Source organism: Cadophora gregata (genome assembly GCF_030347475.1).
Source record: "Cadophora gregata isolate MNR1 chromosome Unknown scaffold_13, whole genome shotgun sequence".
Taxonomy (NCBI): Eukaryota; Fungi; Ascomycota; class Leotiomycetes; order Helotiales; family Ploettnerulaceae; genus Cadophora; species Cadophora gregata.
The window spans coordinates 1,092,250-1,106,231 of record NW_026695936.1 but is presented as its reverse complement, the minus strand read 5'-3'; the positions used below and the strand labels follow the sequence as shown (position 1 = coordinate 1,106,231).

At 47.6% G+C, this 13,982-nt stretch overlaps 7 protein-coding genes across 7 annotated transcripts; 3 read left to right on the top strand and 4 right to left on the bottom strand.

Moving 5' to 3' along the window:
- Positions 1-2,293: 2,293 nt before the first annotated feature.
- ONS95_003838 (uncharacterized protein) lies at positions 2,294-3,334 on the bottom strand (the record flags this gene model as incomplete). The annotated part of the gene is made up of 1 exon (XM_058497168.1): positions 2,294-3,334. One exon carries the CDS (start codon positions 3,332-3,334, stop codon positions 2,294-2,296), a length of 1,041 nt encoding a protein of 346 aa, XP_058353111.1.
- Positions 3,335-3,596: 262 nt separating this feature from the next.
- GET1 (GET complex subunit get1) lies at positions 3,597-4,377 on the top strand (the record flags this gene model as incomplete). The annotated part of the gene is made up of 3 exons (XM_058497167.1): positions 3,597-3,683; positions 3,742-3,928; positions 4,013-4,377. The coding sequence occupies 3 exons, from the start codon at positions 3,597-3,599 to the stop codon at positions 4,375-4,377; spliced, it is 639 nt and encodes a 212-aa protein (XP_058353110.1).
- Positions 4,378-4,940: 563 nt separating this feature from the next.
- ONS95_003836 (uncharacterized protein) lies at positions 4,941-6,976 on the top strand. The gene is made up of 2 exons (XM_058497166.1): positions 4,941-5,064; positions 5,112-6,976. Exons 1-2 carry the CDS (start codon positions 5,045-5,047, stop codon positions 6,163-6,165), a joined length of 1,074 nt encoding a protein of 357 aa, XP_058353109.1. The 5' UTR covers positions 4,941-5,044; the 3' UTR covers positions 6,166-6,976.
- Positions 6,977-7,397: 421 nt separating this feature from the next.
- ONS95_003835 (uncharacterized protein) lies at positions 7,398-8,245 on the bottom strand (the record flags this gene model as incomplete). The annotated part of the gene is made up of 2 exons (XM_058497165.1): positions 7,398-7,667; positions 7,718-8,245. The coding sequence occupies 2 exons, from the start codon at positions 8,243-8,245 to the stop codon at positions 7,398-7,400; spliced, it is 798 nt and encodes a 265-aa protein (XP_058353108.1).
- A 702-nt stretch (positions 8,246-8,947) lies between these two features.
- ONS95_003834 (uncharacterized protein) lies at positions 8,948-9,433 on the bottom strand (the record flags this gene model as incomplete). The annotated part of the gene is made up of 1 exon (XM_058497164.1): positions 8,948-9,433. One exon carries the CDS (start codon positions 9,431-9,433, stop codon positions 8,948-8,950), a length of 486 nt encoding a protein of 161 aa, XP_058353107.1.
- Positions 9,434-10,013: 580 nt separating this feature from the next.
- Positions 10,014-11,540, bottom strand: ONS95_003833 (uncharacterized protein; the record flags this gene model as incomplete). Its single annotated transcript, XM_058497163.1, has 1 exon — positions 10,014-11,540. The coding sequence occupies one exon, from the start codon at positions 11,538-11,540 to the stop codon at positions 10,014-10,016; it is 1,527 nt and encodes a 508-aa protein (XP_058353106.1).
- A 1,488-nt stretch (positions 11,541-13,028) lies between these two features.
- Positions 13,029-13,250, top strand: ONS95_003832 (uncharacterized protein; the record flags this gene model as incomplete). The annotated part of the gene is made up of 1 exon (XM_058497162.1): positions 13,029-13,250. The coding sequence occupies one exon, from the start codon at positions 13,029-13,031 to the stop codon at positions 13,248-13,250; it is 222 nt and encodes a 73-aa protein (XP_058353105.1).
- Between the last annotated feature and the right edge of the window lie 732 nt (positions 13,251-13,982).

Genomic DNA, 13,982 nt, shown 5'->3' with positions numbered 1-13,982 from the left:
GAAGACACGAGCAGAGCCAGAGACAGGGACGGAGGCCGGGCCACACTACACCACACTACACCACACCACACCACACCACACCAGCAAGGAGGGCCGATGCGCGAAAGTTAGCTCGCTCGGAGCAGTGCAGGCAGGCAGGCAGGCAGGCCAACAGCAGGGATACCGGGCCAGGGAGAAGCCAGGGTCCGGCCAGTTAAGGGGAAAGGTGGGGTGGGCCGCTGTGCGGCGGGTAGCAGCTATTGGCCCGGTGCCTGTGGTTGCTAGCGAAGGTCAAGCCGGCTAGGCCCAAAGCACTTTCTGGCCAGGATTTCCAAGATTCTCTCCAGCGCAAAAACTGGAGACGCCGAGATGAGATGAGCTCGACTCCTATCAGCAATTTATCAGTGGGTGAGACACCGACACGACACGACACTCGATATTTGCTGTTGAATTGCATCGTCACGATCACCATATCGTCATGTGCATAACCTGCAATCAATCCCGTTGTCAACTTTCTGACTCTGCTTTGCTTCCTGTCATTTCTGCAGATGCAATTGCAGCGGCCGCAGGAGGTTGGGCCAGCCATCTTCAACTACTGGAACGGACTGATGGTGTCTGTCCCAACCACCATCAAGTCAAGTCAAGAGTAGAGTCTTTGAATTTGGCGCAGACGACTGCAGTGGCTCGGTTGAACAAAGCCAGACGCGAGCTCCTGCACGAACTCCTGCTGGGGGGTCAAGACTGCTGTACGCTGCGTAAGATAATGAAACCAGCCTATCTACTGTACTCCGTATAGTACGGGTAAAAAAGCCTGTTGCGAGCATGCGAGGCGAGTTACTATTTGCCCGTTCTGGCTGTATATCTTGGCTGCCGCGACATTTCGAGCTACACACGCCACAAGCCAGCTGGGAAAAAGCTCCAGAGACGTGAATAATTGCCCCAATCGCGCTTCAGTGCTGTGTCCCTGCAACACCTTCACAAGCCCGGGTTCGATGCCCTCGAGACTCGAAGAAGAGGAAAATGCAAGCTGAGATAGGCCCCCTTGACAGCTTGATATCAAGCTAAGGGCAACGTACGATACAACCCCAGGCGTGAATACGAATATTTTGCCTCCTGATATCTCCAGCCAAAATAGCTGCAATGCACGCGCAATTCTTGCTGGCAGGCTCTTGGTCCAAGTCCCAACTTAGGTAGCATAAGGACAAGCGCCATCTACATGGCGTAGAAGCCGTGGAACGAGTGGAAGCCCATCCCAGCACTAACTGCTCTCCCGCGAATCTAGGGTCTTCTATTGGTAAACTCCAACCTCTGTTCTTTTAACTTTTCAACACTTCCAGGCTGGATTGACACCAGGAAATCTTCAACCTGCTTCCAGCCACAAAGAACTCTTGTGTCGCCACATCTCAAGCGGCTCGTGGATCTTCGATACGGCAAGCACATGCCGAATAGAAATCCCACTCACAAAAATGCCACCCCACCATTAGGACGCACCATCAGATTCACGTCTACAGCGCGTCTGGAAATAGATCCTATTTGCAGACCGCGTACCTCCGTACGGACTCCTCCACATATTTTGCCTCCCCACCATCCATGAATCCAGAAAGAGCTTGTTTCTCCTCGATTCCCGAAATACTTCTTTGTCCCCACGCCGAATTTCCGAAGCGAAACAACAAAACAAAGTTCTTGAGAACCATGGCATTACCTCGGTTGGGTGAGATACCTGGGACTGTATCAATATCACGTCTCGAGCTGCCTTCTCCTACAAATGTTGTATTGTCCCCAGATTCATGATACAAATCCAGTACTATGTGTATGGACCGCAAACTCCTTATCAGCATTCATCCAGTACGGCCTCAATGTCTTCAATACTGTCGATGACGATACCTGAGGTCTGTGACACCTCCATCCAAGGATATTTTTATCCCCCTGTCTCTCGCTTCTGCAGTGGACATTGCTCAATCTCAAATCCTGGCCCTGGTAAAGCCACTATTTACCAACAATATTCCGGCCAGGGGTAAAAGATCTCTAATAAATGCTTGGGATCAAGAAGTGGTCTGGATCGCGAGATCTTGATAACCTGCGTACATGTGCCCGGAAAAATTTGGAAATACCATCATGCACCAGTGCCCGTGGCAAATTGTTCTTTGACTTTGCATTGCGTTCATTGTCTTCTGAGCTGGCAAATGACGTGGAATGCCAATACGTTCGCTGATATTGATGTGCATGGACTCCGGAGATTCTCAACTTGAAATTTCGTTAAGTGACATTCTCAGCGGCAAAGGCAATTTGCGTTCCTTTTTGATTATCGTCCGCGTTATCTCTCAACACTTTGTCGGTTTTCTTGGTACCACTTTTTCGCTGCTTCGAGAACAGGTTGACGCTGTGGACGAGCGGCGGAAATGGCTTCGATGGCTTGGAAGAAGCTAATTCTGGTCGACTCGGAACACATTCTTGAAGCAACGACTGTCCGAAGAAATACCCAGACAGACTCATGAGTCCAATTGAACGAGACAGCGAGCCTGAGGATATCTGCACAGACTGTCGAACATAATTCAGTACTCGCGGAGGTGCTGGAAGGCCTAGTGTTGAAGAGACAGAACAGCAAGAACGAGAACCCAGAGGTGTCACTAGGATTCTTGAGGCACCAATTCTTGACAATAGAAGTCATTGTTGAATGACCAGACCAGGAAATTGGACCGTCTGATATACGAGTCGTTGGGCTGTCGAAGACTTGAGCTAGCCAACGCATATGAGACCACGCATAATAATTCCGAGGATGTCTTTCGGCAGCGACCAATACGACAGTTTTGAGGTCTTGCAGAATATCATGCTCCATGTCTAAATCCTTGAATTTCTCGAGGATCCAACGACGATGGCTCCAGAGCGTTGGTGATTTGGTATGGCGATGAAGTCGTGAAGTCAAGTACCCATCCACAAACCGGAGCTCGTTCCTCAGAAGGTGCTCATGCTCACTTCTAGATCCATTCTCATAGTTTATGATGAGCCTCTTCCGTGTATTTGCCGCTGTGAGATGTTCCGGATCCATTAAAAGCATAACAGCAGTAGCATCACGAAGCTCCTTGTCCTTCTCCTCGTGACAGTCTCTCAAGGACTTGAAAGACCTCTGTCGAGCCACAATAAATGCCTGCACTAATTTGATTTTCGTGACGGCAATATTGTTTCCTTCGACCAGAACATTGCATCCAGCTGGTAGTGTGTGGCTTTTGGGTAGAAACTCTATTTCTAGTAATTCCGAGGATTTGGTGGATAGGGCTGAAGCTATGTCATTGTAGACAGCTTGGAGATTGGCTTTTTGTAATGATGCAGCTGTTTCTGGATCCAGAGCTCTTGACATTGTGCGATATGGGATTCTTATGAAAGCAAACTCAAGTTGCTGCGTGAGTTTTGAATCTGGACATTTCGTTGCATCGAAGCTCGGAGCCTTGTGGGCTAGCCTCGCGTGCCGGGCAACTTTGAACACGATTTGGATGAGGCTTCAGAATCACCTTCCGCTCAGAACATCTGAGAATCGCCTTCACGTAAAGCAACGTACAATTCCACCCTCCCCGACAGGCCTTTTATAGGGCTAATATTACGTCTACAGTATATCCCTCAAAATGCCTTCTCTCCTCCTCCTAGTCTTCATCCTCCAACTGGCGATCCATCTGGTGAACACGTTCGGCGCCGCAACCATAAACCGCCTGGTAAGAGCCTACATCACCAGCATAGTACAATACTCGTAATAGTCTAATATTCTAACAGCTATGGAACCTCTTCAACCTCTTCCCGACCCCGACATCCAAGTCCACAGCCGAGCAGAAAAATCTCAAGGCGCAATACTTCAAGATCAAGCAGGAGATGAACGCAACCAGCAGCCAAGACGAATTCGCGAAATGGGCAAAGCTACGCAGACAGCATGATAAAGTCGTCGAACAGCTAGAGAAGAGCAGTTTGTCTCCCTAACTACCTGTTGCCCCTTTCACCAAGCAAGTAACCTTTAGAGCCTCCCAAGACTGACGCACAATACAAACAGAATCCTCCACCGACACAACCAAATCCCAATTCGACAGCGCCGTCTCCACCCTCCGCTGGCTCGGCACGAACGGTCTACGCATGTTTCTCCAATTCTGGTACTCAAAACAAGCCATGTTCTGGATCCCCAAGGGTTGGGTCCCATACTACGCCGAATGGCTTCTGTCGTTCCCGCGCGCGCCGTTGGGAAGTGTCAGTATTCAGGCGTGGGCTTTGGCATGTGGAGCAGTAATTCTGCTGGTTAGTGATGCGATTGTTGCGCTCGTGGCTTTGGTACAGGGTGATGGTGTTAAGGTGCCTAAGGAGGCTATGAAGGTTCCGGGTGAGAAGGCTGGCGCTGCGAGAGGGGAGAAGAAGGAGTTGTAGGTTCGAGGAGGGTCAGGGCATTATTCGATTGATACATATCACGTTCGATTTCCTACAGGAAAAGATACGGACATCGATTGCTTTGCTATGGCAGGCATGATGCAAAAGCATGGGCACAAAACTATGTGAGCGGTATTGAAGAAGGAATGTCTCTCATCAAAAAGACGCAAAAATCCCCATCGCTTGAAAGCTAGGATTCTGCAACACGAGTGAGATGACTCTTGGCAGAGTACTTGGGCTAGATCTGGGCATACTTTTTGACTTTGAGGACCATGGAGAGAGAGTCGCCCAAAGCTTCGAAAGTGCCACTGTGTGAGTGGGATGGATTTTGGTGTTCGAGGATTGAGAGCCTAAGAAATTATAAGGTAGCTCATTGAATAGCTATATACAAACCATTTTGATAAATGCTCGTTCCTTGCACGCGAAATGTGAGTTCAAAGTTTTCAAGTTTTGTGCTTGAGAAAGCTACCTACAGAAATTTGAAAGAGCTTTTTGATGCTCGGATGGAGCTAAGATATGGAAGCTAGCCGAATTGGATGGCGGTGGAGTGCCAAGCCAGGTACTGCCATCTCACGATAGACTCAGATCCTTGAGAGTTGCGACTGTGTCTTGTTGACTTTCACTTTTGTGACTTTCAACGCTGCATAGTTGCTTCCACCTATTCATTATGGCGGTATCCTGGGGGACGTAAGTGATAACTAGTCCAAATCTCGCCATCTGCTAATTCTCCACAGCATCAAGTCTCTCCTCCTCTTCTTCGGCCCAATCCTTCTCCCCAAAGGCATAGCATACTACCGCTCCATACGCGCCGCCCCCTCCATCCACGGTATATCGATTCGACCAGTTCCCCCGCACGTCTTTCGCGCCCTCACAATCCTCTTCGTCACATCGGGCATCTTCCTCCTCAAGACCATCCCCATCTTCAATCCCGAGAACATCTTCACCCTCACGCAATCCCGAATCCAAACCCCCACCGATGTCCTCTTCACACGACTATCCGCCCTGCGCCCATCAGGCCTTACAGAAACAGACAATCTCTTGCGAAGTCGATTAAACAGCCTCGACTCCCGCCTCCTCTTCTTTCAATTCGGACCCTCCGTCCTTGCAGAATGCACATTCTGCAACTCCGACGACCCAAACTCCTACCTCTACTACTCCATGCCCAGTGTCCTCGCGCCGCACATATTCAACCTCTTCGTCCTCGCTCTCGTTACCTCCGGCCTCTTCATCGGTAAAGAAGGCGCCATATGGCGCACCACCGCCACCATAGGCGCAGCCTGTCTAGCTTTGTTCGAAATATACCTCGTGTCTTCGTACAAGCCCCAAGTTAATGCGCGCGCTACTCGCGCGGAAGACCTCGATTTTTTCTTCTGGAAAATGCGAATGTATCGCGGTGTAGGTCTTGCTGCTCTCGATGCGCTGCTTGGCTGGATGTTGTATCTGTCCAGCACGAACCGGGCATTCGTGACGCCGCCTACGACACCCGAACGTATTGAATTATCGACTAGGATACTGGATACTGCGAGGGCGAAGCTGAATGCTACGGGCATTCTCAGGAACACGATTTTGAGAGATGAGGAATTGAGGGGGAGGAATGCGGCGTATTGGGTAAGGGAGGGGCAGGTTATGGGAAGTGTGATGGAGGAGAGGGCTGTTGTGGAAGGGGTCAATAATGCGCTGGAGAATAGGATTGATATGGCCAGGATTTCAGCGGATGCGGAAGGGTATGTGACAGGGATTTTTGCGCCGATACAGGGAGTTGGTGGGATGGATGGTAGTGGAATATGAGGAGTAGGAGATGGAGAGACGCTTTATGGATACATGACTAGATCAATAGACATCTTTTTCTTTTCAGTTCTTGGTCTGGACATATGTGCATAGCGAGGCGTATAAACTCAAATTGTTTCGGTCTATCTGGATCTTCCTTTAGCTCTACCGAACGAGAGTTTTGAGTCCAGATGTTAAGTGCTGGGAAGCCTTACTGAGAGAAAAGTTGACGCTAAATCTCGAATTCCACCTACGATCCAAACGAGAATCGCCCACATAATGACTACAATTTCGGCTGTGTCAGTATTGAAGAACAAAAGAGACTCTGCAGGCCCAAAGCAAGAGCCATAGAAGGAATATCAGCCAGCACTTCACCACCCTTGGACTGTAGTAGAGCTTATGGTGCAGTTGCTTTTTCCCTATCTTCATCTCGATACGTAACTCATTAACGCTTTAACTTTGCTTTCAGTGTTTCGTATCCGAAAGGCACATTCCAAATCTATCTCATCCACACATGCTTGTACTTTGCCTAAATCTCTACCTCCTATATCTGCCCCAATACGCAACTTCCCTTCGCAAAAAGGCAAAAGATAGCGCCGCCAATAACGAACCGAAGCGAATGAAACATATATCTTCAACCGTTTCTAAAAGGGTTTCTAAGGCGGCATTTCTGACCAAAAGAAAGAGGTGTCATTTGAGTTTTGCTTATTTTTTGCGGCGGTTTTGGTTTCGCTCCTACGGGACTTGAGATCAACTTTTTGCCGATGTCTTTCTTTTCCTCTCCTCTTCAATTCTAATGATAGTGGTGCTTCATGACAGCCAAGTGTTACTCTTGACATGGGTTTTCCAAAGAGAAATGAGTACTTTTCAGCAACATGGTGACTTCTTTTCTTGTTTACTCCTTACTTTCACGCTTACTGTGTGCATCACCCTCACTTTGTGTCGAAGCATGACAGGGAAATCGCTGGGATGAACTAGGGCTATCATCGCTTTTAGTCCTCGCATAATTTGAGCACCAAATTACGTGATTCGTTTTGGAGAGACTCGTATGCCAAACCACACGAAGGGGTTGAAAGTATACATGTTTTTTTCTTTTTGATTGTGACCCGGGGCTCAGTAATACAATCACAACATCTTTCTCGTCATGAACCGCTCCATCCATCAATCATTCTAGCATTCCAAGAAGAGAGAGCCCATACTTCTCCACCAGAACCCTATATCTATCCGCAATCCACGCAAGTGCCCAATCCAACTCAACGCTTCTGATCCCATCCCGCAGCTCTCCTCCTAGCAGGTCCGGAAGTACTCCACAACACCGTCATCTCCTCCTCATTTGGCCAGGGAGCAAGCGAATGAGCCATGCTCCTGTATAATGGAGCTCTGGTAACCCATACCATACCCTTTGGATTGGTCTTATGTCTGTAGTATTGCAGACAACCATGTTCGGATATGTATGGTTGGACTTTGCCTCGATTCTCTCCACTACCCCTTTGTGCTTCGTCTTCGTTGAAAAGCTCGATGACCTAGATATATCTTGAGTATGTAGTCTGGAATTCATATATGAGCATCATACCTTGTTGTTTGCATCAACAATGTTCATAAAAACACCCTGGGCTTTGCAATGTGGGAACAAGCTATCATATTGCAACACCACAAATATCTCGGTCATATCCGAAGGAATGGCTCCATTAGATGTGCTCTCTGACTGGCTAGTCACTGTGACTGCTTCCTCAGCATCCGTACTCTTCTTGGTATCCTGGAAATTCGTTACAACGGTCTCATTGCCACTTGTATTCTTCCGACTGGCTTTTGCTCTTGTCGCTTGGCTCCTGGCCCTGCTGGCTTTTGTAGGCTTCCAAAAGTGAGGTGATTCGATTCGTTTCGGAGTCAGGGGATCAGTCTTGGATCTTGTTGGTTTTGGCATGGAGGACTCTCCATCCGTGTCCGATGCACCGTCTACGCTTCTGATAGTATGAATGGGTTCAACGACTTTAGATTCCGATATTTGGCATGGATTCTGACTTGGCCGGAAGGTTATGGCAGGGTCTTCGTTGGACAGCAAGACTTTGATGGATGTTACTTCAGGTCGAGGAAACTCCATTATTTGAAAGTATTTCGAACAGTGTAATGCTTGACCGTCGACATATAATAGTATGGATGGTGTGGGCTGAAGCGAATGGACTGGCTTGGAGGGAATTTGTGAGGTATTATGACTTTTGAATCTTAGCTTTGTCTTTAATTGTTCCGTGGTTGAATAACTTACCTTATCTGACTGTCCGGTCCTAACTATACTAATTATGGGATGTTTGTGCTGTTGATATGGGCAAAGTTTGGAGAGAAATTGGAAGTAAACAACTGTCGCTTGAAGGAGGAGCGCTTAGAGACCATCCCATGTTGGAAGGCGCCAGGTCCGACAGTGTGGAAAGCGACACAGAGTAAAATTTCGAGAGAATGGTGGAGGTGGAGATCCCAAGAATGAACGGAATTTAGGGCATAGTTAAATGCTGTGAAGACTGATATTGGTAGACACCCACGTCTCAATCACAATGAATATACGGCATCGATGAATTCTATGACTTATAATTCGTGCTTAGATTACTAGAAGCAAGTACAAAACCCAAGTTTCTCTTTACGAGACACCCTTTGAACGACTCAGAATCCCTTCATAGCGAATATTGTTTATACTTTGCTTCGTTGGGTCAGCGCGGTCCGAAATCTGCTGCCAATTATAGAAGGATACTCCTACCACACCACGACCACTGATCTCATTTCAGTCTTCGTGCTACCTTAACTCGATCATATCCTACTCGTCCAACTCGTTTTCCTCATCCTCTGCTGGACTCTCACCAGATTCTACATCAGAGTCTTTGTTGAAATCGCGCCATTTACGTTCGGGCTCGGACCCCTCGTCTTTAACCTCTATTCTCGCAATCCCCAACTCAATGCTCTCGCCTTCTCCAGCATCCTGGCAGCTCCAAAAGACACGGCCATCGGGTTCAGCGCCAAATGAGCAATCTAGTACTCCACCATAGCCATTCGCAATCCCCTTCAGTGCATTGTTGGCGTCCTTGATGGAGGCGTAAATGCCATGGATATCTGAAGTCGCATCGCTATACTGCGGAGATGAGTCTATCATCACCACGTAAACATATAGAGGAGTGGCTGTCGACACATTTGAGGCAGAGGTGTCTTTCGAGTCCTCCTCTCGATCTTGCCGTTTCGGCTCAGGTGCTATTGCGTTGTTATCTGCAGCACTGCTTGTTCGTTTATGGGAAATTGTGGAAGCCATTACTGGTTCTTGAGATTCTGATGGAGAAATACCACAGTCTTGTGTGACTGGAAGTTGGAAGAGGTCACTCACTTTGCAGTGATGTTGAACGCCTGCGAGGATATCCAACCCCTGACTGGGGTCAGTTGTCGATCACGAGATTGCGTTTGTCCAGGTACTTACCTACATTAGGTAGGTAACTTTCCACCTGCGTCACTTTCCACTGGCGTCAATTAGTCGAAACATCGCTTGAAAAGGGCTATTCCATTGACAGAGATTATAAACTTTCTTTTACTTTATGCTCAGGACTTTAGCAATTTGTTCTGCATTTTGAGGGGGTGTTCTTACAACATCGATGCTATCGACTTTCTTTCAATTCTCAAACTAGTATAGTCGTCACTCAGTTATCGTGACTCTCCCCTTGATACTTTGCCTTAGTATGTTTCCTTCTGAATTCGCTCTAGTCAAGGCCCATTCTGATAACCGGCAATGGCTTTTATTTTATCACATTGCAACCTGCTCCAACTCCTCAAATGACCGGCTCTTGCCAGTCCCGCGTGCATTGGAACCCGCCAGTACATTTCAGAGAAACACTCCCTCTTTAATCTATTCCGCTATCTAGGAGCACTCTTTTCAGACGAGCCCTCGCTGCTTCCGGATCCCAGTGGATTAATTTCCGCACCTTCATCTCCTCTACCTTGCGCTGTACAAACGGCTCCATTGCTTTCCTAGCTCCTTCGCTTAGAAGATCCAGTCTTGTCTTCCAAAGTTCATTCTGCTCAACGTGATCTACCCTTCGTCCAAAAAATCTCTCATCCAAAAACTTCCAGTAGATGGTATCCAGTGCCCAGCTCTTCCTTGCTGCATAATTCAACCAAAATCGCCCAGTTTCCCAGCTCTCCCTCATGTATGACGACAGAGGTATGTCCGTAAACTTGGAGTCACGGTTTTGATAAGCTTCTCTATTTTCAGCCTCTTTCATGGCGGACAGCCATATCTCAAGTGAAGACTTATACCTCTCCACCCAGTCGTCAATACCGGCATCCCACATCTCCGGAGTGTCAAGTAACAACCACCAGGGAGGATCAAGCACAAACTGTGTGGGTGCAGCATATGTAAACTCCCAGTCAATTACCGAGACAACCTCGTTGCCCTCGTTGATAAGTATATTTCCTGGACGGAAGTCATCACCATAGAGCCTAAACGAGTGTGTGTTCGAGGGGCTTGGCAAGAGAGTGGAAGTTTTGGCTCGTGATAAGGCAGACCAGTTATCCTCCCGGAAGCCGAATAGAGAAAGGCGGCCTTTTTCTGCCAATTGATGGAAAAGGTGTCGTGCAACGTACTTGTTACGACAATCATCTGCTGATTTGACTAAGTCGTTTTGCTGGAATATCAACTGTGCTAGATGGCCCTGCGCTAGATTCAAGTAGTACTCGTCAGACGAACCGAAAGTTTTGTCCTCTGGATAGAAGATAGCGGAAGGAATGTTGGCAAGTTGGAGCATATCGCTCATATTCTGTGTAATGGGTCGTCCACGAACGACGAAAGAACCATCGTCTGCTTCAACCAAGGATCCGATTCGTTTAAATTTGTGGTGTGAGAGTTCCAACACAATACTCGCTACCTTAAGGTAGAGATCTTGGAGTTTCGTGTGCGAAATTTTGGGATCCAAGGCATGAGTAACTGAACGATCAAGTCCGGGTGTAGTTAGGGCATGTGACAAAGTTGATTTATTCTCAACTCGCTCTATGATGAGGAATGGTCCGACATCAGAGGAAGCACTGTAGAAAAATACCCGCGGAGTGGGTATGTGAGTTTTTTGCAGTATGTACTTCATAGTTGCTGCCTCTCGAAGAGTTTTCTCCTCTGGAAACTGGGCTTGACTGATAGAGGGTCGTCGGACTAGAACATCGGGTGAGAAATCTTCGACGTGTATTCGATATAGGTTGTTGAATCCGCCAATGATCATTGGCGAAATCCAGGTTGCTGGCTGTCCAAACTTCTCCGTTACCAATAATTCGAGACGACGGCACAAGGACTTCTTGCTCAGCGCTTTCTTAGCCTCTTCCCATTCTTCGTCGTTTTTATCCCAAGCGAGCTCGTCGAAATCTTGCCTGGCGCAGTCCATCGTATGTAGCGTCTCAGAAACTGTGAGAGACTATGCTGTAGCCAAATTTGTGCTGTAGAACTCCGTGTAGTCCAAAATGGTGAAGTCGGCCAAGACTGTAAGAATGAAAGCTTTTTGCCAAAGTTGCAGAGAGACAAAGCTGAGGACAAGGACTAGAAGTATGGGCCCAAAGGCTGGCTGGCTCGTTGGTCACCAGGATAATTTCCCTTCTGCGACGATGGGATGGACACGAAGTTCAATTGAGATGATCTGAGCCTCTCTCCGTTCCTGATGTTGGTTCAGAATAAACTGGCGGCGGTGGGGTGACTCTAATCTTGAAGTCCTGCATTGAGATTTATCCTGATTGGCCGCGGTACTGGACGAGAATTAATACCCTGTCTCGCCTGTCTGTTGTCTGCAATTCACCTTCTCCGCCTCCAATAACGAAGGCTGCTAAGCGCTCCAACGCGCCTTTTACGATCGCGACTGTACCTATTTCCATCATTATTTGCGCTGGTGTTTCAGACGTTGGCTGGCGGGGCGGGCCTGCAGAACTGGAGACGCTGCTGTGACCAGGGCTTCCCCAACGACTCAATGAGAAGTGCGAAACCGATGATACAATTGAACGTCATAGAATTTCCAGTTTTTATGTATATTCCACAAGGGTGACTGATCCTGATTTATATACTATTATTGGGCTGACGAAATAAATGTTTGCCATAACCTAAATATCCTCTGCTACCTGTATCATTCTATTGTGTCATGTACGCTCCCGGGCTTTATCCCCTCAACTACCGTATCAAACACACTTTTTACAGGCAGTGCACGGCCTGTATCCAGACCCCGGAATTAAGCGAAGAACGCTGAAATTTGAATACCGCGTTGCCTTCAAGGCAGCCTTAGCGCCGCGCTTCAGCGCTGTGCTCCGGAAAGTGTGTTTTCGGCGTTTAAGGCGAGCCAGAGTCCTGTCGCCAGTTTGTTGGTTGATATAATTCACTAGAGTCTCAATACCGAGACGCTCATTTCTCCCTGATTAACTAAACGACTGGCCACAGCGCAATCATGTCCTGGCCTGGAGGCCGAAGCCAGTTTCATGGTCCTATGACATGTACCATGGCGGATCTTCAGCCAACGTATATTTCTGGAATGACGGCGGTTAGGTCTCAGCATAGCCTCAGAACATCATTCGACTACTGGACGTTGCCCTATAAAGTCATTCCAAATGCCACGTTCTATTCCATTCAGATCATCTACTATCTTATTTTCACCGAATATCCAAATCGCCTAAGAAAACAAACGGGGAAATCATACAGCGGATTACTTGCCTTCATCATCCCAGACGCAGACTACCACATTATCTATCATATATCGTCCATTGTTATTCACATTCCAGGAAGGATATCAGACCTCTGCAGGAGGTGATACACCGGTTCACCAGAGTACGAGCATCTATCTCACATCTTATATGACTTGTAACTAACGCCATCAACATGTAGCATCCTTTTCAAAATGACTACAGAGAATAGAGAGAGCAATAATAGTCTGGAAGACGAAATTGCAGCTGAAGATAGGATGGTCGATGCAGGTGTGGCTAGCCAAAATAAACGCCGCAAGAACAAAGAGGAGAGGGAGGAGAGGGAGAGGCAGGAAGAGGAAGACCGGAAAGCAGCGGCAATCCAACAGTCCTTGGATGCTGCTGTTTCTAGCAAGCAGAGACGGAAGAAGCGTTGAGTGAAGTCTGTTGCTATTGATGTGTTTGGTTGCTGTTGAGCTGGACTCGACATACAGAGATGCAATATGAATGGCGAGCGATTTTAGGCAGAGGGAAAAAGTGTATGGATAGAAGATTGTGTGTCCCTCTTTGTACTGGATCTTTATTGCTTGATACTTGAGAATACACGGCGGCTTTCCTTCAAGTTCATTGGGACTTCGATTGCCAAAGTAATAGAATCAATCCTCTTTGGCTCTGAACATGGCAAAATCTCTGGTTATTTCCCCTTTGGCTTGTTCTATTTAGACTGTGAATTCTAGTATTCTCTGTCAATGAACGCAAATTTGAAATGCTGGGCTGGTAAGATATGCTAATTTTGTTGCGTTCAATGCATTGAGACATAATGTCAACCCCCATTCTGAGCTCTCGCGGTGAAAATAGGGAGCTGTTTTGTCGCCGAGCTCAATCCCTACCATAAGGAGAAAAGCTCAGAATAGCACGCCACGAAATGCTTACCTAGACAAATGTCAGGCTGTCCAGAGTATCACTGCAGATCGTTACTCCATATACTCCCTATATCACGCCTCATGCTGTAGAAATGATCAGCGACATGACATTAGGTATCGCAATGCCGGTAAATCTTCAACGCCTTCAAGAAAGACTCGGGCAGAAATGTAGCAGGCAGCGAAGTAAAGAAAAAATTTCGTAAGTACGGATTGTTTTCACCTCCAAGAGCCCGGTCGATGTATTGG

Excerpts from the sequence above, each read along its gene's own strand:
- ONS95_003836 (XM_058497166.1), top strand. The coding sequence starts at position 5,045 with ATGGCGGTATCCTGGGGGAC. Across the intron at positions 5,065-5,111 it reads ATGGCGGTATCCTGGGGGAC|CATCAAGTCTCTCCTCCTCT; the intron begins GTAAGTGATAAC and ends AATTCTCCACAG.